The 24,446-nt window shown below is 47.1% G+C and overlaps 1 protein-coding gene across 6 annotated transcripts in view; it reads right to left on the reverse strand.

Annotated features, from left to right (window-relative positions):
• The window catches only part of SLC43A2 (solute carrier family 43 member 2), a 42,596-nt gene that overhangs the window by 12,039 nt on the left and 6,111 nt on the right, over positions 1-24,446 (reverse strand). For 3 of the 6 annotated variants that reach the window (XM_055324123.1, XM_055324112.1, XM_055324131.1), the window contains exons 3-5: positions 19,710-19,917; positions 18,285-18,340; positions 17,021-17,097 (exon numbers count right to left, since the gene is read on the reverse strand). In XM_055324123.1, the coding sequence (XP_055180098.1) occupies positions 17,021-17,097; positions 18,285-18,340; positions 19,710-19,917 (341 nt within the window). The remainder of the gene's footprint in view (positions 1-17,020; positions 17,098-18,284; positions 18,341-19,709; positions 19,918-24,446) is intronic. The other 3 variants (XM_055324145.1, XM_055324155.1, XM_055324138.1) reach the window with 1 other exon arrangement.

The raw sequence follows: 24,446 nt of genomic DNA on the forward strand, positions 1-24,446 counted from the left end.
CAAAGTCGGGAGCCTCTGGCATCCCTCAAAGGGAGCAAGACTGTTAAAAATAAGAATCTATTTGGGGATGAGAGTGGCACTGTATAAAAAAAAAATCAGCGTCCCAAAAGGACCAGATGTCAGCAGAAGCTGCTTTCAGTTCTAAGACAGCAGGCTTCTGGGAGGTGCCAATCAGAATTCTACAGTTCCCTCGGCTGACAGGGGAGCTAGCCTGGGAATCCTGCTTCTGAATTTCCATGTGTAAGGAGGGCTCTCCCTCTCCAGGTGATGGGCACCTGAGAAGACCAATGGCAAGAAAGACTCATTCTCTCTTCCCAGCAAGGTCATGCTCACACCTCATGTCAGCTGATTCAGGGCCCATCTGACACAACTTCAAAGCTAAAACCCCCCTGTGACTCTGCACAAATCCAGGCATAGTAAATGTGACAACGTTGTCACAGATTCAAACAGTCAATCTGTAGTTCTCTCTCTAGTCTTCAGAGAGACTGCACTGCCACATTGTGAGGCTCTCCCATCCCATGCCCACAGCGTCCTGGGAAGAGAGGATCACTCCCCAGGCAGAATGCCAACCTGCTGTTCATATGGACCTCATCTATGCTCCCCTCTCCCATTTGCCTGTCATCATACCAGGGTTTTCTTAATCATGGAGCACTACTGCCCACAAGCCCATCCATTGTTGCTGAATGGAGGCAGTCTGAACTTGGCTATTACTGTCCCTCATCATGTCTGCCTGTTTTGCCCATAGTTATCTTAAAAATGAGGAAGGGGGGGATCCCTGGGTGGCGCAGCGGTTTGGCGCCTGCCTTTGGCCCAGGGCGCGATCCTGGAGACCCGGGATCGAATCCCACGTCGGGCTCCCGGTGGATGGAGCCTGCTTCTCCCTCTGCCTGTGTCTCTGCCTCTCTCTCTCTCTCTCTCTCTCTCTCTCTCTCTGTGACTATCATAAATAAATAAAGAAAAAAATATTTAAAAAAAAATGAGGAAGGGACATAGCCAAAATGAAAAGCTTTTGTGCTTCAAGGGACGCTACTAAGAAAGTGAAAAGACAATACACAGAAGAGAGAAAATTTTTGCAAATCATACATCTAATATGGAACATCTATATACTACTATAGAAAGAACTCCTGGCAACTCAAAATTTAAAAAATAACCTATTTTTTCAAATGAGCAAAATATCTGAACAGATATTTCTCCAAACAAGATATACAAATGGCCAGTGAGCATATGAAAATATACTCGAGGGAAGCCTGGGTGGCTCAGTGGTTTAGCGCCGCCTTCAGCCCAAGGCCTGATCCTGGAATTCCGGGATAGAGTCCCATGTCAGGCTCCCTGCGTTGAGCCTGCTTCTCCCTCTGCCTGTGTCTCTGCCTCTCTCTCTCTCTCTGTGTCTTTCATGAAAAAATAAAAATAAAATCTTTAAAAAAAAGAAAGAAAATATACTCGATATCATTAATCACAGGGAAATGCAAATTGAAGCCACAATGAGGTATTACTTCATACCCTCTAGGGTGGATATAATAAAAAAAAAATCAGATAGTAACAAAACCTAATGAGATTACACAGGAATCAGAACACTCATTCACGGCTGATGGGAATGTAAGATGGTGCATGACCATTTTGGATAACAGTCTGGTCATTCCTCAAACAGTTAAAACACTGAGTTACCATATGACTTACAAAATTCACTCCAAGGTATGTACCCAAGAGAAATGAAAACATACAGACTCACAGAAGCTTGTAGGTAAATGTTTAGGGCAGCGTTCTTTACAATATCAAAAAAGTGCAAACAACCCGAACGTCCATCAATGGATGAATGGATAAACAAAAATGTAGTCTATCTAAATAATGGAATAGTATTTAGCCACAAGAAGAAATAAGGTACTGATGATACACACTATAATATGGATGAACCTTGAAAACATTATGATAGATGAAAGAAACAAGTCACAAATGACCACATACTGTGTGATTCCGTTTATATGAAATGTCTAAAATGGGCAAATCCATAGAAACAGAGAATAGATCAGTGGTTCCCCAGGGCTGGGGTACAAGAAGCTGGAAATAAATAGGGAGGAAACGCTAATGGGTACAGAGTTTCTATTTGGGTGATATAATTGATTATGGTGATGACTGCACAACTGTGAATATACTGAAAACCACTGAATTGTATACTTTAGGTGAATTGTATGGTATGTCAATTTGTCTCAACATCACTGTTAAAAAATATGAGTAAGATACTTAAGATGTTTTGGCATCCCAGGATTAAAGAGGAACATGAATAAATCTGTAGTGTATGGCCAATAAGTCATTTTATGACATGGGGCCAGGGTGGCCATCCAGGCTTCCCAAAAATCTCTAGCACAAAAATACCTCTTCTTCCAGCCCTTGCATAGAGTGAACGCTCTGTCCACTCAGGCTTCTCAAACAGGGCCTAAGAGGGAGAAAGAGCATAGAGAAATTCCCCCCAGCAGGAAAGAGAGGAAATGTGACATGCTCATGTGAGCCCAGGGAACACCTAGGTGGGTGATCACTGAAAGTGCCCAATCTTCCTCTTTGCACACCTGCTTCCCAGGTATGCATGCTGCGGTTCAGAGGACTGCCTCAGTTCCTGAGTTCACATATTCGGGCTGCTTGGTGCTGGCTGATCCAGCAAGGCAGCCTCGTAGGAGAGCCATTTCTGGGGTCATATCCACCCCAGGGAGAATCCAAAGATTTGTTCTGCTTATATGAAAGGAGGGAACTGTTCCAATCTGAGATGCCACTCCAGCCAGGGGAAATGAAGGAAGAAAGGGATCAAAGAGGGCTTGGAACCCAACCAGGAGAGCAGCCAGAGGCCAAGTGCCTGGTACAGGAAAGGCTACTTGGTGCAAAGTCAAGCCAGAAAAACACTCTTTGTTGCTGCAGTCACCTTTGGGCACAAAGAGTGTCTCCAAATTTTCAATAGGGCTGGGAACACTCTAAAAGAGCAGACAGCTTGCTAGCTAGCCGTTTTCCTTCTACCTTCTTAAGCTGAAGTTTGTCTTAACCCTAACCTAGGACAGAGGCCACAGAACAATGGACTTGCAGCTAGCATACCACAACCCTGCTTGATCTTCTGGAGTCTTCTCCTCAGAACTAGATCCAGGACAGGGATGAACAGGAAGCCGGGAAAAGGACACTGACTTCCCATCTGCCCGTGGACAGACGAGGCCCTGGACGAGGACAGGAGCCTTTCAGCTGCCCTCCTTCCTGCCTGGCCTCTCCCTGCCTACAACACTTTTAGGAACACCTAGAAAATTCTCCCTAACATGTTATTTTGGTCAGCAGAGCGATTCCTAGGGGAGTAGAGCCTCAGGTCAAACCATATCACTACACAGTCTTCCCACCAACACCCACAACTTGTATTTTACATTAGGATTATTTTTCCTGGTTAGGAAAGCGATTTGTAAGTCCATTGTAAAACATCTGAAAACAAAGTATACACGAAGAAAGAATAAAAAAATCACCCTGATATAGCCATGTTACTATTTTGATATATTTCCCTTTAATCATCTTCCTATAAATACCTGTAACTTTTAAGTAAAACTGGGATCATAAGCTACATATTGCTTTACAAATTTTTTCCCTTCTACTTGATATAGTATAAACATTTTCTTTCTTCTTCCTTTAAAATTTTTTTAAGGGCAGCCTGGGTGGCTCAGCAGTTTAGCACCGCTTTCAGCCCAGGGCCTGATCCTGGAGACCTGGGATCGAGTCCCACGTCGGGCTCCCTGTGGGGAGCCTGCTTCTCTCTCTGCCTGTGTCTCTGCCTCTTTCTCTCTGTGTCTCTCATGAATAAATAAATAAACAAAATCTTTAAAAAAAATTTTAAGGTTTTTAATTTTTACTATTACAATTATTTTTCTATTTATTTTTTTAAAGATTTTATTTATTTATTCATGAGAGACAGGGGCAGAGAAGCAGAGACAGAGGCAGAGGGAGAAGTAGACTCCCTGCAGGGAGCCTGATGCAGGACTGGATCCCAGGACCCCGGGATCATGACCTTAGCCAAAGGCAGACGCTCAACCACTGAACCACCCAGGTGCCCCATTATTTTTCTTTTTATTATATTTTTAAGATTTTATTTATTTATTCATGAGAGACACACACAGAGAGAGAGAGAGAGAGAGGCAGAGAGAGAAGCAGGCTCCACGCAGGGAGCCCGACGTGGGACTCGACCCTGGGTCCCCAGGATCACACCCTGGGCTGAAGGAGGCACCAAACCGCTGAGCCACCTGGGCTGCCCCAATTATTTTTCTTTTTAAAAGATTTGTTTATTTTAGATAGAGTGCACACACTAGCAGGGGAAGGAGCAGAGGGAGAGGGACAAGCAGAATCTGCACTAAGCGCAGAGCCCCACATAGGGGATCATGACCTAAGCCAAAATGGAAAGTCAGCCACTCAATGGACTAAGCCACCCAGATGCCCTTGTTTTTACTATTTTTTAAGTAATCTCTACCCAAACATGGGGCTCAAACTCACAACCCCGAGGTTAAGAGTGGCATGCTCCACTAACTGAGCCAGCCAGACACCCCTGTAAACATCTTCTAACTTAGTATTCACCTTCAACATAATTTGTAATGACTGTCTGGTATTTCCTTATCTGGATGGTCTATAATTTATGCAACCATTTCTCTGATGTTGGAACTCAGGTCCTTTTTAATTAACATTCTTAAAGATAAACATATGTGCACATAGCTATTATTCCCTTAAGGTAAATTCCCAAAAGTAGAAGCATTAGGCAAAAGGGAATACACATTTTTAAGTTTTTGTGATATTCCATGCCAAATTGCCTTCCAGAAAGCTTACACCAATTGGTAACTTCCACCAGCAACAGAGTGTTTATTTTACTGTATCCACCCTTGCATTGTGGGTGATCATTATTTTTAATATTTGCACTTTACCAACATCCTTTTTTTAAATTTTTATTTATTTATGATAGTCACACACACAGAGAGAGAGAGAGAGAGAGAGAGAGAGAGAGAGAGGCAGAGACACAGGCAGACGGAGAAGCAGGCTCCATGCACCGGGAGCCTGACGTAGGATTCGATCCCGGGTCTCCAGGATCCTGCCCTGGGCCAAAGGCAGGCGCCAAACCGCTGTGCCACCCAGGGATCCCACTTTACCAACATCCTTGTTTTAAAATCCATTTATTTGTGTATACAGATGAAATGTATCAGTGATTGATGATTTGCTTCAAAATAGTCTGGATGGTGGGTGGAGACAGAAACAAGGCAAGGCTGGTTATGTGTTGATAACTGTTGAAGTTCCAAGAAGGGTACATGGAGCTCATTATATATTCAAACACCATGTTTTTTTTTTTAAAAGATTTATTTATTTATGATAGACATAGAGAGAGAGAGAGAGGCAGAGACACAGGAGGAGGGAGAAGTAGGCTCCACGCTGGGAGCCCGACGCAGGACTTGATCCCGGGACTCCAGGACTGCACCCTGGGCCAAAGGCAGGCGCCAAAACGCTGAGTCACCCAGGAATCCCTAACACCATGTTTATATAAACTTTTCCGGACGGGCTGGGTGGCTCAGCGGCTTAGCACCACCTTCAGCCCAGGGCCTGATCCTGGAGACCCGGGATTGAGTCCCACACTGGGCTTCCTGCGTGAAGCCTGCTTCTCCCTCTGCCTGTGTCTCTGCCTCTCTCTCTGTCACGAATAAATAAAATCTTGGGATCCCTGGGTGGCTCAACGGTTTAGTGCCTGCCTTCAGCCCAGGGTGTGATCCTGAAGACCTGGGCTCAAGTCCCGCATCGGCTCCCTGCACGGAGCCTGCTTCTCCCTCTGCCTGTGTCTCTGCCTCTCTCTCTCTCTCTCTCTCTCTCTCTGTGTGTCTCTCATGAATAAATATATACAATCTTTAAAAATAAATAAATAAATAAATAAATAAATAAATAAATAAATAAAATCTTAAAAAAAACAAACTTTTCCATGATTAAAAAAATAAATGGAAAAAATTTACATTTATGGATTACTAACGACTTTGAACGTTTTCTACAATTTTTAAAATCAATTCTATTCCTCATCTGTCCATTTTTCCTATCAGGATGTTAATCTTTTTATATTGATTTTTTTATAGGCTTTTTAAAAAATATTTTATTTATTTATTCATGAGAGACAGAGAGAGAGAGAGGCGGAGACACAGGCAGAGGGAGAAGCAGGCTCCACGCAGGGAGTCTGATGTGGGATTCGATCCCAGGGCTTCAGGATCATGCCCTGGGCTGAAGGCAGGCACTAAACCACTGAGCCACCCAGGGATCCCCCCCCCCTTTTTATTTAAATATTTTAGGCTCTTAATATATTAAATATAGTCACAGTTTGTCCACATACTGCAGGTATGTTTTCTTAGTTTGTCCTTTAACTTCTTCATAGTTCATGGTGGTTTTTTTTGAACAATACAAGTATTTAATAGGTAGTCAAACTGTGTGTCAGCTTTCAGGGCCTACCTGGCATCTATGTTGGATGAAATCTCTCTGAAAAGAACATCAAGGGTGACACTGGAAACCCAAAGTATAAACATCCCAGCAAGAGTCAATGTGTGGTCACAAAAGAAGAGCAAGAACAAGAGCAGAGAGGGTTTCCCTAAGGACATTAATTATTTTTAAAATGTTAATAGTAATTGTGTGTTATCCTTTAAGCTGCTCCTTCTCTTCCTCCAAAAGCTGTCAAGCCTGCCAGGAGATTTCCCCTACTTGGTGTGCCCAGGAGCAGCTTAATTAGAGAATTTTCCTTATTATTAAATAATAATATATAATAACATGGCATAATTATATTAGTATAACATAATAACAATAATAGCACTGTCATAACAATAGCAACTATTTTTAATGCCTACTATAGGTATTATCTTTTTTTTTTTTTTTTAGGTATTATCTTAAAAACCCTCAAAATAACCTTATGAGGTAGGTGTGACTTTTTACCCTTGCTTACTGGGTATAAAACTCTAGGATTAAAAAAGTCAAGGGACTCCCCCAAACTTGTAAGGATCAAATTTCTGTAGCCACTGGGCTACTCTGCCTCTTAGAAACCTTGGTTTGGTCCCCAGGGCAATTACCCTCATCTCTCATGCTTCTATTTGTTTCTCATTCAGCATTCAGTCTGCTCTCCCCACTAAAGTTTTTTTACATCCCTTCTGATGCTCCTTTTGGACCTATCTGCCCACTCCCTCCCCTTGACCTCTCTACAGTCCAGGGCCGCACCTACGAGTGGACTTGCATTTGCTGTGGACTTTCTCCTGTTTCATCCTCATGTCTGTCTCCTCCTCCCTCCTGCCCTCTACCTCCTGCCTCCCAAGGAACTCATCCGCACAGAGTGGCTACTCAAGCCCTGTGATGGAGTGACAGCTGGGCACTGAGCAGATTGCCCTAGTGTGGACTTCAAGGGCTAGGTGGAGTGGGAAGAATCAGCTCTGCTGCCAAGTAGGAATCGGAGCCAGTGTTACAATGACAGATGATGGGAAAAACACTCGGGCGGGGGCAGTTTCTGGATTCTGCATTCACAACTGCACTTACAGGTGGGGAGCACAGGCCCCCTCCCCAGGCTCTGGGTGTTTTTCACAGCCACGCCTGCCGCCTCTGCAAGGGCCAAGATGGCCAAGACGGCCAGAGCTGGAAGAGGCTCGCAGGGCAGAACCCGGCCTCCAAGCTGGCCTTGCTCACTCGGGGATACCAGTGGTGACTCATTCTCAGCCCCTTGGCTGCACTGTAAACAGGCCCTGGCTGTGTGACCTTCCCAGAGGGGAAAACAGCAGCTGCAGGCAGCCCCTCCCCCAGAGCTCTGGCCACAGATCACAGCTACTGGACAAGAGAACCTGGAGGCCTAGGCTCCAGAATGGTGAGGACAGGCTAGCCTCCCTGGAGGACCCTCTCTAAGATGCTTCTCTACTTAGGGGTCCCCAAGACAGGCCTTGGCTGGCAGGCAGGGACAGAAGGGCTACCACGCAGCCCCTCGCACTGACTTCTCAAATCAGGATCTCCCAAGCCCACTAGCTGGGGGAACACCCTGGCTCTCAGGAAAAAGCCACGAGGTCCCTTCCAAAGGTGAAACTTGGTCCAAAGATGGCTGGCATACACACCCAGAGCTCTGTACAAACTGTATAGGCCAGGATCCAGGTACCAGTCTGGACAAGCAGACTCAGCAAAGCTGGGCTATTTCCTAACCCCAAACAACTGGGCAGCTCCAAGCACACATTGCCAGGAAAAGGTCCTTGTGGTCACCTTTCCGCTTCACTGCTGTTGGGGTGGGGAGGAGGGACTCCACTCCCGAAACCACTTCGTTTGCCTTCCCAGCCAAGTCCAGCCCTGTTGATGCCTCCACTACACTTTCTGTTCACCCATGAATGTGTCACATGGTGAAGCAAATTCACAAGGCAGAACCTTTTCGATGGGTGAATTATTCCCGGGTCAATGGCGATCAGCTGGCATTTTGGGTTCTCAAGGCCCAGGAGAGAAACCAAAAGACAGAACTGGCTCCGGGCATTGGGAATCCTGCTCACCTGGCACCTAGGCTCCCAGAGAGCTAGTTGGGGTGCTGTGGAGATTTTCTCCTGGTTGTAGAAATGGGTCAGTCAAGCAGAAATGCCAAATTCCCATCCCCTCCAGGGGCATGTGCTTCACACTACTGTACCCTCATTTCCTTCCTTCACATCTTCTCAGTATTTGAAGAGGGATAGTTATTCTGTTATCATCAAACTCTGGTCTGAACTCCAATGGGATCATTTCTTCCTCAGATTTAAAGTCAGACTTCAATGAGTCAAATAGGAAAAGCCCACTGAGAGATTTTTCATTAAGGACCCTGACAACATTTTGTAACCACTTCTCCAGGAGGTTTCCAGCTCAGAACTCCCTGTCCCACCCACACAAATGGGGGGCAGAGTAATGAACTGGAAAAGATACGTTCACAATGTCGGCTGCATCTGCTCCCATCTCTAAGCAACCCCAGGCCCTGGATTGCAGGGTGGCGGCCCAAAGACACCGCCTCAGCCGCAGGCCAGTGTTTGCACTCCATCCAATGAAGTGAGTTAAACGGTTGTACAAATGTTAGACATTAGGCAAACAGACCAAAGTGTGCTGTCCAGATGTCCAGTGGGGAGGCTGAGGCTCTGCATCTCAGGAAGTACTCTGTTCCCATGATGACCTGCCACCCTCCTCTGCTGAGGCTGTTGCATTGCCCACTTCAGACCCTCTGCTGCAGAGACCTAGGAAAGCCAGTCCAACCGTCAGGCAGCCCACCTGGCATGGGATCTAGTCTTGCTCCTCTGAGCGTCCACTCTAGAGGGAAGGATCACCCACGAGTACAGATCTCTCAGGCTCTGTTGACCATCTCGCCCTGGCTTGTATGGAATAGGCATTTTGCCAACCTGTGTCCCCCCTCTCCACCAATGGGGTGACAGCTCATAGCCCTGGTCACTTTTATTTATACCACAGCCCACGCAATACAAAACTCCTTAGAACTCAGAAAGTCCCCAAATTAAGGTTTCCACGGCAATACATTCCCTCAAATTCCCAGGTTATCAGAGTGATTGTCCAAGGCCCCAATGAAGTTGTAGATTTGATTTAGGAAGCTCCTAATTGCAATCCTGAAGATTTCTTTGTCCCCCAAATTAGAACATGGGTGGGAGACACAAACAGAAAGTGCCATTGTGCTGCTAGCTCCATTTCTTTGGGAACTGATCCTGACAGTTCTGCTTTTTAAAGGCCTGGTCTGTCAGAACGAGATTCAGCTCTACTCAGCAGAAGCCTCGGCCAGCCCTAAAACATTGCCCAAGAACTCCAGCTCCGTCCTTACTGACTTCCTTCTCATTCCCCTTTTAGGGTCTATTCTAGAAAGGAGAACCATGAGAGCCCTCATCTGAGACCGCGTGGGAGATAGCCCACTAAGATCCCTCAGGCCAGGAGCAGTAGTGGAGGAGGAAATGACTTAAAAAGGGCAGGGATCCCTGGATGGCGCAGCGGTTTGGCGCCTGCCTTTGGCTCAGGGCGCGATCCTGGAGACCCGGGATCGAATCCCACGTCGGGCTCCCGGTGCATGGAGCCTGCTTCTCCCTCTGCCTGTGTCTCTGCCTCTCTCTCTCTCTCTGTGTGACTATCATAAATAAATAAAAATTAAAAAAAAAAAAAGGGCTTAGGGGGGGATCCCCGGATGGCTCAGCGGTTTAATGCCTGCCTTTGGCCCGGGGTGTGGTCCTGGAGTCCTGGGATCAAGTCCTGCATGGGGCTCCCTGCATGGAGCCTGCTTCTCCCTCTGCATGTGTCTCCGCCTCTCTCTCTCTCTCTTTCATGAATAAATATTTAAAAAGGGGGGGGGGGAAGCCTGGGTGGCTCAGAGGTTTAGCACTGCCTTTGGCCCAGGGCATGATCCTGGAGACCCGGGATCAAGTCCCACGTCGGGCTCCCTGCATGGAGCCTGCTCCTCCCTCTGCCTACGTCTCTGCCTCTCTCTCTGAGTATGTCTCTCATGAATAAATAAAATCTTAAAAAAATAAAAAATAAACAAGGGGGGGCTTAGGGAGTTGGCTCATGTATATGGAAGGGGAGTCAGCAGAATGGGGGGTGAGGGGGTGAGGGGGTGGGTGTCAGCCCCCACGCCTTCTGACAGGGAAGAATAACTGAGCAGTTTCTTGGTGCCTCTGGACCAAAGGTTGTAAAGCACCAGATAACATATATTTTAGGTTTTGTAGGCCATATAGTCTCTGTACAACTACCTCACTTTCCCCTATAGCACAAAGGCAGCCACAAACAATAACAGTGAGCATAGCAATGTTCCAATAAAACTGTTTAAATGGGGCACCTGGGTGGCTCAGTGGGCTAAGCATTTGCCTTCGAATCAGGTCATGATCCTGGAGTCCTGGGATCCAGCCTCATGTCAGGCTCCCCGTTCGGCGGATAGTCTGCTTGTTCCTCCCTCTCTACCGCTCTCCCCTGCTCATACTTTCTCTCTTTCTCTCAAATTGATGGATAAAATTAAAAAAAAGAAAACCCACAAAAAACAAAACTTTGTTTACAATACACACCTCCCATTGTAGAGGCTGCTTTTAGGCAGCAGGTGTGAGCACTCAGAAGCTGTGTGAGGTAGAAAGGCCACAGTGACCACCAATGTGAGTGCAAACAGAGCCATTAGGTGACTCCCCTCAAAATAGTTGCAAACCCTAGCTGACCAATGGGCAACGTACATCTGGGCATATGTACCAACAAAGGAAAATTATATGCGTTCCCATACCTCTTCAGGCCCTACCTTAACTACAGCCCCCCAGCTCTACCTCCTGGCAGACAGTCTCTCTCTTGCTGTCCTATACACTGCTCTCTTGTGGTATATTCAATAAACTTCTATTTCCTTTGTTCTGCCTTGGGTGAATTCTTTCATGGCGAGTGCCTCCACTCAGTCTGAGTTGCCCCACAGCTACCAGTGGTCTAAATTTAGCCCTGGGGGCAGCAGTTTGTTAACCCCTGCTCTAGGGATCCCTGGGTGGCTCAGTGGTTTAGCACGTGCCTTCGGCCCAGGGTGTGATCCTGGAGACCCGGGATTGAGTTCCACATCGGGCTCCCTGCATGGAGCCTGCTTCTCTCACTGCCTGTGTCTCTGCCTCTCTCTCTCTCTCTCTCCTGAATAAATAAATAAAATCTTTAAAAAAATAAATAAATAACCCCTGCTCTAGACCCAAGAATGCAGACCTTAGGAGATAAGCCGCCAGTCTTCCTTAAACAGATCTCTGCTGGGACGTCTGGGTGGCTCAGCGGTTGAGCATCTGCCTTTGGCCCAGGGCCTGATCCTGGAGACCCAGGATCGAGTCCCATGTCGGGCTTCCTGCATGGAGCCTGCTTTTCCCTCTGCCTGTGTCTCTGCTCTCTCTCTCTCTCTCTCTCTCTCTGTGTGTCTCTCATGAATAAATAAATAAAATCTAAAAAAAAAAAAAAAAAAAAGAAACCAAAACCCAAAAAACAGATCTCTGCTAAGAGAAAGCTTTAGTTAATAATCAAATGGGGGATCCCTGGGTGGCACAGAGGTTTGGCGCCTGCCTTTGGCCTAGGGTGCGATCCTGGAGACCCGGGATCGAGTCCCACGTCAGGCTCCCAGTGCATGGAGCCTGCTTCTCCCTCTGCCTATGTCTCTGCCTCTCTCTCTCTCTCTCTCTCTCTCTCTGTGTGTGTGTGACTATCATAAATAAATAAATAAAATAATAATAAAAAAATAATAAAAACTTTAAATAAAAAACAAAACAAAACAATCAAATGGTTTTCTTGCCTGGTCACCATATATCCTGCGTACCTCTGACCTCTCAGTGGGCCAGTGAAGAGCAAATGCCAGTGCTTCTGCTGCAGTGTTTTTGACCTTCACACAGACCTACTAAAGGTTGATGAAAGAAACAGACCCTTCTGCAGAAAAATGCACCTGTACACACACACACACACACAATTTGTTTGCATATAATCTCAAGGGATGTACAGCCCTCCTTAAGCTTATTTGTTATCATCCAGAGGCCTAAAAACCCTAGGGTAAGATCCCTTGCTCACTCAGAAAGAGCTAATTATTTTTTATATCTATGAAAGAGCTCTTATAAAACACTTAAAAAAAAGATAAACAAACCTGTAGAAAAAGATACAAATCACACAAAGAAATAATTCACAGAATACAAATGACCACAAAAAAGAGGTGGAAAAATGCTCCCACAAACAAAGAAAAACCTTTTAAAATCATGGTATATCATTTTCACCAGATCAGACTGGTTAATTTTGAAAGGACTAATAACAGCATATGGGGAAGGAGTGTGGAGAAAGGGCCAGTTTTATTCACAGTATAGGATAGAACCTGTGGGGAAAGGCCAGTAATCCCACTTCCAGGAATTTATTTTACAAAAAGGTACAGGGGTGTTCACTCCAGCATCATCAGAAAGACTGGAAAGCAACCCAAGTGCCCATCAGCAGGAACTGGTTAAATAAATTATGGTGTATCTATGGTATAGAACAACATAAAACTATCTCATAATGTAGAGTTCTTGAGTTTAAAATAATAAGGTAGATTTCCAAGTACTGGCAGAAAAACATGTGAAAGAGTTAAGTGAAAAAGACAAGCTGTAACAGCCTTTAAAAAAAAATAAAGAAGAACGTTGATATATGTAGATTTTTTTTAAAATACTGAAGAGATATATTCTAAAGTGATAAAGGTGTGCTTACAGAATTTTATGGTCCATATTCCTAATATATTGACTTTTAAAAATAAAAACATTTTTGGGACAAATGGGTAGCTCAGTGGTTGGCTCAGGTCATGATCCCAGGGTCCTGGGATCGAGTCCTGCTTCAGCCTCCCCACAGAGAGCCTGCTTCTCCCTCTGCCTATGTCTCTGCTCCTCTCTCTGGGTCTCTCATGAATAAATGAATATAATAAATATAAATAAACAAACAAATATTTTTGTTTATGATCACAAAAATTCAGAAAATAAATCCTTTATAAGCCTATTAGCCTCCCTAAATGTTGCCTGATAACAAGTATAAGCTCATTTAAGGGGAATCTGGGTGGCTCAGTGGTTGAGCTTCTGCCATCGGCTCAGGGCATGATCCCAAGGTCCTGGAATCAAGTCCCACATTGGGCTCCCCACAGGGAGACTGCTTCTCCCTCTGCCTGTGTCTCTGCCTCTCTCTCTGTGTGTCTCATGAATAAATAAATAAATAAAAGATTTTTTAAAAACTCATTTTATTTTTACTTATTTATTAAGATTTTATTTATTTATTGGAGAGAGAGAGAGTGAGGGAGAGGAAGAAGTAGACTCACGGCTGAGCAGGGAGCCTGATGCAGCGCTTGATCCCAGGACCCCGAGATCATGACCTGAGTCAAAGGCAGACGCTCAACCAACTGAGCCACCCAGGTACCCCTATAAGTTCATTTTAAAAGCTTTCTTTCCTTTTTTTTTTTAAGTACTCTCTAAATCCAACATGGGGCTTGAACTCACAATCAGAGATCAACAGTCACAAGCTCTACCAGTCAGGCTCTTTCTTTCTTTCTCTCTCTTTTTTTTTTTTTTTTTTTTTTTTTTTATTTACGATAGTCATACAGAGAGAGAGAGAGAGGCAGAGACACAGGCAGAGGGAGAAGCAGGCTCCATGCACCGGGAGCCCGATATGGGATTCGATCCCGGGTCTCCAGGATCGCGCCCTGGGCCAAAGGCAGGCGCCAAACCGCTGCGCCACCCAGGGATCCCTTTCTTTCTCTTTCTTTCTTTCTTTCTTTCTTCTTTCTTTCTTTCTTTCTTTCTTTCTTTCTTTCTTTCTTTTTAAAGATTGTTTGAGTGAGTGTGTACATGCATGTGCTCACGTGAGCAGGAGGAGGGGCAGAGGGAGAGACAGACAGATTCCTGCTCACAACAGCTGGGAAGTGGGAGGCTCGATCCCAGGACCCTGAGATCATGACCTGAGCTGAAATCAAGTGTCAGACGCTTGGGGAGCTTGGGTGGCTCAGTGGTTGAGTGTCTGCCTTCAGCTCAGGTCCTGATCCTGGAGTCCTGGGATTGAGTGCCGCATTGGGCTCCCCACAGGGAGCCTGCTTCTCCCTCTGCCTGTGTCTTTGCCTCTCTCTGTGTGTCTCTCATGAATAAATAAATAAAATCTTAAAAAAAAAAATGTTGGACGTTCAATGGACTGAGCCACCCAGGCACCCCCACAGACATTCTTAAAGGTAATTCACGGTATAGTGGTTTTTATCCATTTGTCTTATGCTTTATTACAATAAAGCATCATTCTGCATCACAGAGCATAAATTCCTGACATTTTTTAACTCAAAATTCAGAACTGCCACAACATAGGCACAATGTGACTAAAAAAATGGGGATGGGCACTTGGGTGGCTCAGTGGTTGAGCATCTGCCTTTGGCTCAGGTCATGATTCCCAGGTCCTGGGATCAAGTCCTGCATCAGGCTCCCTCACACAGAGGCTGCTTCTCCCTCTGCCTATGTCTCTGCCTCTTTCTCTATGTCTCTCATGAATAAATAAATAAAATCTTTTTTAAAAATGGGGATGAGGGCAGCCCTGGTGGCGCAGCGGTTTGGCGCCGCCTGTGGCCTGGGGTGTGATCCTGGAGACCCGGGATCAAGTCCCGCATCGGGCTCCCTGCATGGAGCCTGCTTCTCCCTCTGCCTGTGTCTCTGCCTCTCTCTCTCTCTCTCTCTGTGTGTGTGTCTCTCATGAATAAATAAATACAATCTTAAAAAAAAAAAAAGAATCTCACTTTAAAAATAAATAAATAGGGATCCCTGGGTGGCGCAGCGGTTTGGCGCCTGCCTTTGGCCCAGGGCGCGATCCTGGAGACCCGGGATCGAATCCCACATCGGGCTTCCGGTGCATGGAGCCTGCTTCTCCCTCTGCCTGTGTCTCTGCCTCTCTCTCTCTCTCTCTCTCTCTCTCTCTCTGTGACTATCATAAATAAATAAAAAATAAATAAATAAATAAATAAATAAATAAATAAATAAATAAATAAATAAATAAATAAAAATGGGGATGATGCCAGGTTTTAAATTTTCATTTTGATGAAAGTTGGTCATTTTCATGCTGTCAAAGAACAAATAAAGCCATGACTTTTGTTTCACAATATATATAACTTAGTAGGATTTGTGTACTTTGGATAGTTGTAAAATATTTCTTACAGTTTCAACATCTGTTTTCTCTTGGGAATTTGAGAGGGAGGGGAATACAACTATTTTAAAGAAAATCTACTTGGTTAAAAAAATAGAAATAAAGACACACAAAAAGTACAAAGTAAATCTCCCTCATATCACAGAGGGCAAGGCAATCATAGTTCCCAGAATCTGTGTTTACTCACATCTGTGTGTCACCCACACCTGCACATCACCTACACCCCAAGGATACCACATACACAGCCCATGCTGTGCCTTTCTCACCTAACACAGATTTCCCTGAACTCTCCATTTTTGCAGGCCTCCATCAGACAGTGATCCCTCTCCCCTAGGACAAAGTTAACCAAGCAAGGCATAGGAAGGGTGAACAGAAGAGGCACTAGGTCTGGCCGGGCCTGGCCATGGGCTCACAGCCTTCAGGCACAGAGAGTCATGGAGATGCCAGAACCTCTTGGAGCTCCTTCCCAGAAGACCAACAGCCCAAAGGCTCCCTCAGAGCTGAACGAGTGGCCCCTTAACAGCAGGACTCCTGAGTCATTAGTGGGAAGGGAAATCAGAAACCAGAGTGCCCTGCAAATGGCAATGGCAGGTACTGTGTCATAAAAAGCTTTTCACAGGGAAACTGAGGCAAGCCAAACAGAAATCTCTCTGAAGACCATAGCATTCTCACTTTTTTCCCATTGGCCAGCTCTGAAGGGCCAGCCTGCAGAGAGCTCCCTTCTTCCTCCTAGGGAAGACATTTTTGGCCTTCTCTTTCTTTCTTTCAACCTGGATCTTCCTGCAACCTCTCTCACCTCAAAAAAGCAGCACATTCTGGAGGCACTCAAGCATCCCAAGAAAACATCTCCCTCCCCAGGGTGGCTCTCTGTACCCTGGCATTTAGAAAACCGAGAAGAGAGGCAGCCATACACTCCCCTGAGTTCTGCATTCCATTCTGGACAAAGGCAATGGTTCGGGTGGGGCGATTCTAAGGGAAGGTTGGTTTTAGGTTGCACTGTTAGCCAGAGCTACTGCAGAAAATTAGAGAAAAGAAAAGTGGGTGGCAGCTTTTTTCTCTATGCTCCTGTCTTCTCTGGGCACATGGCTAGTGAGCTGGCTTCCTCAGCACCTAAGCCAAGGTCAGCAGGCAGGGGATGGGCCTGCTCTGAGATCCATGCTCTGCTGCCTTCAGGCCTACCTACAGAACCTCCCCGGCCCAGGAGGCCATGACTGGCTTTGCTGCCGGGCCACTTCATCACCTGCAGCCCTCTCCTGCTTGGGATGTCCAGGCATAGGTAGGTAGATGGAAGGCAAAGAAACCGAAGCCAAAGAAAGCTGCCTCAAATTCGCCAAAAGATGACTGAATGAGAGATCTTTAACAAATCAATACTTACTGTTAATGAGGTGAAAGTCATGCACATCCCACCAAAGCCATTCAGGGCCAGGGAAACGAAGATGAGCACAGAAAGAGCTGTAGGAAACAGAAGGTTCACAATCAGGGAACCACAGCAGAGCTCCAGGGAGGCGAGGGCCTGGCCCAGTACCTCGCAGGGAGCAAGCAGAATGGATGACATGCCATCTGGGGTTAGTGACAGACACCTGAAGAGCTGAAACAGCCTCTTCCTCACCACCCTCTTCTCCCCTATTTTACAGAGCTTAGACTCTGCATCCCCATCCTCCTTTCTCCACTAACCTCAGCAGCAGGCCAGAGGCCTAAAGAAGCTGCTTCACTGAAACCAAAAATACAGGTGCTCAGAAATTAGTGGATGGGCCTGGCTAAGATTCTGGCAAAACTCAAGTTCTATTATGGTGTTTGTTCTGCAAGTCCTTGAAGCAACAGCTCTACCTGAATGGCGTTGGGGACCAGCTGGATTCCAAGTCACTTTTTTTTTTTTTTAAAGTAGGCTCTTGGGTAGCCCTAAACCCACTGGCTCAGTGGTTTAGCGCTATCTTCACTCCAGGGTGTGATCCTGGAGACCTGGGATCGAGTTCCACATTGGGTTCCCTGCATGGAGTCTGCTTTTCCTTCTGCCTGTGTGTCTGCCTCTCTGTCTGTGTCTCTCATGAGCAAATAAGTAAAATCTTAAAGAAAGAAAGAAGAAAGAAAGAAAGAAAGAAAGAAAGAAAGAAAGAAAGAAAGAAAGAAAGAAAGAAAGAAAGAAAAAAAGAAAGAAAGACAGACAAGAAGGCTCTATGCCTGATGTGGGACTTGAACTCCCAACCCAAGATCAGGGTCATATGCTCTTCCAACTGAGCCAGCCAGGTGCCCCAGCTTCTAAGCTATCTGTATAGTGCTGGCCTGGGCTGCCTCCGAGGACTTAACTCCCAACTTCTGCACAACCCCTCAGCTGGTCTGGTTCTTAGAACTCATCTCAAGTTGGCATCAATGAAGCCATAGAGAACTGGCCTGACTTGGTGATGAGATGGCAGTATTGTACATTCTAGGAGCTTCTCTCAGACGTCTGTCTAGGGTGATTGCTGTCTTACCCAGCCACCCATTTAAGGTAAGTAGCTGAGTGAAGGCTAACAGGCATCCCTTCTAACTTAAGCAGTGAGCACCAAGACTGGCATGGCTTTCTAGAGCAGGTGGGCGAGGAAACCCCTCTGGGAACTTTCTCCCCAGCCTCTGACAAAAGAGTAGAGGAAAAGCATACTCACAGTTTGGGTTACTTGCTCCATATGCAATCAGCAAACAGGAGACAGCAAAACAGGCACTAAAACCAAACAGAAATAGTACATTATTTATTATTATTGTTATTGTTTATAGTGTTCTTTGGAAGTATTTACTATGGGTCAGATCCTTTCAGAAAATATACATTCTTTTAATTTAATAATTTTAAGGAGTATAATTGGCTCTGTTTTACTGATGAATAAAATAAAACAAAACAAAGAAAGAAAAAATCCACATTCTCAAAAGTATCAGAGCTAGTTGGTGTCTAAGAATTCAAGGCCCAAAGGCAGATGTGATAAACACCATGTTGCATCATCCTCTCCCATCCACAGACTGGAAAAGCTACGGTTCTGAAGTGAGAGGGTACAATCTATTACCCAGGTTCCTATGTCCACTCTGCCAGGGGAGCAACAGAAGCCCACTGAGCATGAGGGAGAGGAATGGCAGCTTCTGAATCCTCACTGCTTAGCTCTGTCCTAGGGACAAGGGCCTCTTTTTTTACTTTATTTTATTTTATTTTATTTTATTTTATTTATTCGTAAGAGAGAGAAAGGGGGGGAGAGAGAGAGAGGCAGAGACACAGGCAGAGGGAGAAGCAGGCTCCATGCAGGGAGCCCGACGTGGGACTCGATCCTGGGACTCCAGGATCAGGCCCTGGGCTGAAGGCAGCGCTAAACCTCTGAGCCACCTGGGCTGCCAGACAAGGGCCTCTTAAGTTCCAAAGAATGAATGAGATTGATCCCCTCATCCATCCCCTTCATGGTCTCGGGTCTCACCCATTGCAAACCCCTGCCCTGCAGATGATCATTCTCAGTGTGGTTGCTCTGGGGAAGACTGTGGCCTGAAAGGAACAGCACTTGCTGGACTGACTCTGAGTCTGGCAGCCTAGAGCCTGATAGACCGGGGACACATACTTCAGAAATGCACAAGATGATCCATTGGAGTGCTAGGAGTAGCAGAAATAGTAGGACTTCTATTTTATAATTTTTAATCTTTAATTGACATTTTTCGTTCATGCATTATAAAGCACATAGAACATTAAGACTGGCACACACATATGTAATTGACAATTCTGTGCTTGCATGTGCTTGCATGACAATTCTGTGCTTGTATTCAAACTTTTTTTCCTAATGGAGGCATAAGGTGAAAGAAACTGTGGAGACCAGTGTTCTTAATGATAAGCAACTGCAAGCCTTCCCAGGCAGGCTTGGGGCCCTGAACCTTTTTTATGCAGTACTGGCACACTGCAAGGATCACAGTAACTACTGGCTTGGGGGAAGAATGGATGGGAACCCCATTCCAGGTGGGCATATAGAGAGCTCCACAGTGCACCTGCTAGCGGGGACCAGGCTTCCCTACAGTGAGGATCTCAGCCCAGGAGCCATCTGCCCACTCCCGACCCCTGCACTGACCTGCCCAGCAGCCTGAGTTTCCTTGGGCCGTATTTGTCCATGACGATGCCTAGAGGCAGGGTGATGGCACTAAGCAGGAAGGAGCCTACGGTGAAGGCCAAGTTTAGCATCTCATCCTGGGCCTTGCAGCTGAGCCAGCCATTCATCAAGCTCATCTCCTCGTGCTCCGGCTCGGCTGTGCCCCCAACTGTGCCGTTGCTGACCATCTCTGGGTGTAGAGAGGGAGGGAAACTTGGTCACAGGGTTGAGGCAGGGATTCCCAAAGATCAGAGGAGCAGATGTATATTCAGACCCCACTGGAAATGTCAGGGCTGGTTGTGGCTACCCCAAGCAGGCTTGGCTATCCATCTGGCTCAAGCCCCTTGGAGCAATAATGTAGAGGCTCTTGTCTTTGGTTGGGAGTTCGCAAACCCTCTGGAAAATCCAGTAAAGGAAGCTATGCTCCTCCTCAGAAGACGCACACAAAGGCTTGCCCACAGTTTCAGGGGTTTCACACATCCCTTGAAGCAGGCATGAGCCCCAGGTTGGGATTCCCATTCTAGAGTAACACACCTGAGTAGGCCTCAGGCCCCAGGCTGGCCAAAAACTTCTCAGCAGCTCTGGCATGGAAACAGGCTGCAGCCAGTCTATCAGTGCTCAATCCTAGACCACCTGGGAAGGACAAGCTGCTGGCGTCCCAGCAATGCCCTGGTTCTCCTCGGTCCATGAAGGGGAATCATGAGCAGGCCTCCTGTACTGCTAAGTATGGGAATCTGCCATCTTCACCCTGCTTATTTTCACAGCATCAACCACCACAGATAATGTGCCATGGAACCCCTTGGAGAAGTTTTTTAAAAATAGTCTCAAGTCGTGCAGCCCCAGGGGCGCGGTGGTTTAGCGCCGCCTGCAGCCCAGGGTTTGATCCTGTGGACCCTGGATTGAATCCCATGTCAGGCTCCCTGCATGGAGCCTGCTTCTCCCTCTGCCTGTGCCTCTGCCCCTCTATCTCTCTCTGTGTGTCTCTATGAATAAATAAATAAAATCTAAAAAAAAAAAAATAGTCTCAAGTCATTTGCTTTCACTTGTTGAGGTCCATGTTTTGTATTTTTCTGGCTGGGGTCAAGTGCTGCTGTCCTATCTGGCCACACCTGTGCTGCCTGCAACCTCAGCTCTAATCACCCCTCCAAAGTCCACCGGGCACCAAGACAACAAAAAAAGCAGCAGAAGGCGGGAGGGTGGAGCACAAGGCCGGAAGTTTGGCAGAGGAAGCCTCTCCTCTCCTGCACTGCTAGTTAGAGATGCTGACTAATCCTACAAGAGAAGCAGCCTCTGATTAGATGCGAGGTCACACTGGGAGAGTCAAGGAAACACCTCTTTCCTGATAACTGCCTGCCTCCTGATTGCGGCCCTCTGGCGCCAAGGCTGTAAAGCTGAAGTCTGCAAAGGCCTGTCCAGGCTTCTCAGGACTGCCCCAAGGTCATGGAAAAGGATGCACTTAGGGTGAATCATGCTATATGCCAACCTCTCACCAACCAGACCTGTTGGGGGCACATGGATTGAGGGTGAGGTGCTAGAACCTGGCCCCTGGGTTCCAATTTTGGTTCCTCTACTTTCTCCCATATAACTCTGGAGAAATGACTTAAATCTCTATCTAAGTTTCTTCATCTGTAAAATGGCAAAATACAGTAGTAGTATCTACCTACTAGACTCTGGTGGAAGATAAAGGAGAAAATCCAGACAACATGTTAAAGCACACACAGACATAAAAAGTGCTCAATAAACAACAACTAGAAGTTACTATCATTATTTTTTTTTTTTTTTGCTACTATCACTATTACTAAATTATGGGAAGCTTAGGATGGTGCAACTGGCTGGCAGCAGAGTTGGATAGGAACTGGGTGCAGGGTTCTACAACTATGTGCTAGTGTAGCATGACTTTGCATCCAGACTCCCATTGGGCTGGGGGCCCGCATGAGCCCCAGGTGTACTCACTAGGTCCTGGTGTACAGTAGATGTTTACTGAATGAAGGAAGACAATGGAGTCAGAGCACGATGGCCAAGAAGACACAGGGAAAAGAAAGGAAGTAGGATGTATGGCGCCAAGGTGAAGATAGAGGGGATTTAAGCAGATAAAAGGCACAATGTCAACCTCCTGAAGTCACAGAAACAAAACCTCACAAGCCAGATTTTCACCCACCCCCAACCCCACTTTGCCACTTTGTTTCCTAAAAGAGGCCCCGCTACACTGACAGCCAAAACACATGACAAATAGGATCATCTGAGTCCATTAGCAGCCAGGTAAGAACCACCACACACACTGCCTCAGGCCGGTGGGCCTGAGCTGCTTATTCACTGTGGGTAGCTTCTGCAGAGGTGGAGCTGCCTCTCTGGCCGGCATGACCTGCAGCAACAGGAACTGGGGGACAGGTCTCCACATGGCCACGGCCATCTCCAGGTTTGTGTGCAGACACGAGCAAAACTACCCAGGTATCACAGCGTGGACAGGGGAAGAAGACACCTTAGGTTCCGGGATCACTGGCCTGTGAACCCAGACTGTGGCCACACAGGGCCTGGAGCCCACGACTGCATTAAAGAATACAAAAGAACTTGAACAGCTGACAGCATTGTCCCTGAGTAGAGGCTCGAGGGTGCCCGCTCCCAGTCTCCCCAGAGCTGGACCTCTAAATCCACAACTGTACTCACCACAAGGGAGAAGACAGATCCCAAGGCAACGCACTCAAGGCAGTCTCTCTGATTTGCTGTAACTGGGGGTGGCAGTGGAAACATCCTGAATTGTTTAGACGTAAGTAGACAGGGGAGCTCATGAGGAGAGAGGCGGGAGTGGAGGGAAGGAAGGGTATCTGTCTCCCGTCCTTCATTCCAAAGAGCCACTAAACACAGAAGCAGAGACTCCTACCCTCTGGGCCACCAGCTTTCTCTCCTTTAAAAACAATCCCTGCCAATCCCTGCCAAAAACAGGCCTGCTTTAGCCCTCTGCCCTCCTGCCTCTAGGCAGTGATGTCCAGCAACAGATAAGCCTGGGGTAGGGGTCTCAGTGGCCTTTCTCGTCTTCCAGTGAAGCAGTGCAAGAATGTCCCTTGCCCATGGAGGGGACCAAATCTTCAGTGAGCCCAGCTGTGTTGTCAGTAAACAGCTCACATGAATGATCCCAGACCCAGCAGATGCCCAAACACAGCCGTACCCAGGCTATTCCTCTCCCTCTGCTCCCACCTGGGCCACTGTGGGCCAGGAGAGACACAAACAGATAAGCACCAGGAAGTGTCAAGCCCTGGGGTATCCCTCTGCTCCCAGCCCAGAGCACAGGCCTCATCCAGGTGCAGCCTGTTGTGTATTTCACCTGCACCTGTTTATCAAACGGATGCCTCCTCAGTGGGCGGCCAGTGTGGCGTGGCCCGGCTCAGCTGGGGAAGGTGAACCAAGAGGACAGGCAAGGAATTGGTACCGCCAGAGTGTGCCGAGTGAGTCGTTGTGAGGCTGCTGGGGCCGGGGCCAGGAAGAAAGAACAATGCTGGTGCTGTTCAGCCCTCCTCACAGAAGACTCACATGTAATCTGTGCAGTGAAAGTAGGGGACAAAAGGGGGTGCTATGACCCTGCTCAGTCTCCCCTAACATCTCTGTGCCAAAGAGGGGGCTCCCTCCACCCCAGAAAAACAAAGGGAAAGGGAGCCGAACAGCTGGCCACGTGATGTTTAAGGGAGCAAGGGGCACCGGCCTGGAGGCTCCTCCAAATTCCTGAGCAGCCCTCTTCTCTGCCCGACTGCTTACTGAGTCCCTCCCCAACCCACCTAGGATGCAGGCCACCCAGACCTCCCTGCTGATGGTCCCTGCCCCAGGATCTCCTGTCTCTTTCCCAAATCCTTAGTCTATCCGGCAACAGGAAGCAGCATCTCAGTCCAACAGGGGGATGTAGGTGAGAGGTCAGCCTCAGACACAGCAAACAAAAGGCAGGACACAGTTAGTTGGAGGGCCTCCTGGGTAGGCCAGGGCCTAGCCCCCAGCTGTGGCTGCAGAGGGCCTGTGTGTGCCGGCCACTGTACTCCGTGGTATTCGATCCATGTCACTTAGTGCTTTCTCACCCCCAACACACACACTCCACACCAGGACACCAGGAGCTTTGGAGCAGCCAAGCTGTTTGCCCAACATCTCACAGACAGTACATTATGGAGAAGCTGGACTTGAATCCAGGCTGCTTTTAACCTGTAGGCCGTGCAGATGCTGAACTACCTAGGTTAGAGGCTTTCAAGAGAACGTGCTGAGGGAATGGAAACAGCGCAAGGCTGTCACAGAGTCAGGGGTTGTGCTAGGCAGCGCTTAATGACATCCAGTGGGAATGAGACTGCCCTCAACATCCTCCTTGAAAGTCAACCCAAGCCGGACAGAACCTTAATGCAACACCACGAAGGCAGGTGGGGCCAGCGGATGTTGGGGAGGGAAATAGGGTCATGAAATGGGAAGAAGAAAGGTAGGGCTGGTAGGAAGTGCTGAGGGCGCCAGCTCCTCTCTGTGACACATTGTGAGGCACCAGACCTTCTTACTCGTTGCTAGGGAATGTTTTTTTTTTTTTCTTCAATCCAAAATAAACCGGGGGGAGAGGGAGAGTAGAGGGAGTGGAAACAGTCACATTCACAACCATACAAGTAAAAGGGTGGGTTTTCAAAAGCCATCAAAAGCCAGCAGCCTTTGGGTGAGGAGAAGACCACTAAAAGATAGCCTCCAAGCAGCCGGGACTATCTCCTG

The sequence above is a fragment of the Nyctereutes procyonoides genome, unplaced genomic scaffold (assembly GCF_905146905.1).
Source record: "Nyctereutes procyonoides isolate TBG_1078 unplaced genomic scaffold, NYPRO_anot_genome, whole genome shotgun sequence".
Taxonomy (NCBI): domain Eukaryota; kingdom Metazoa; phylum Chordata; class Mammalia; order Carnivora; family Canidae; genus Nyctereutes; species Nyctereutes procyonoides.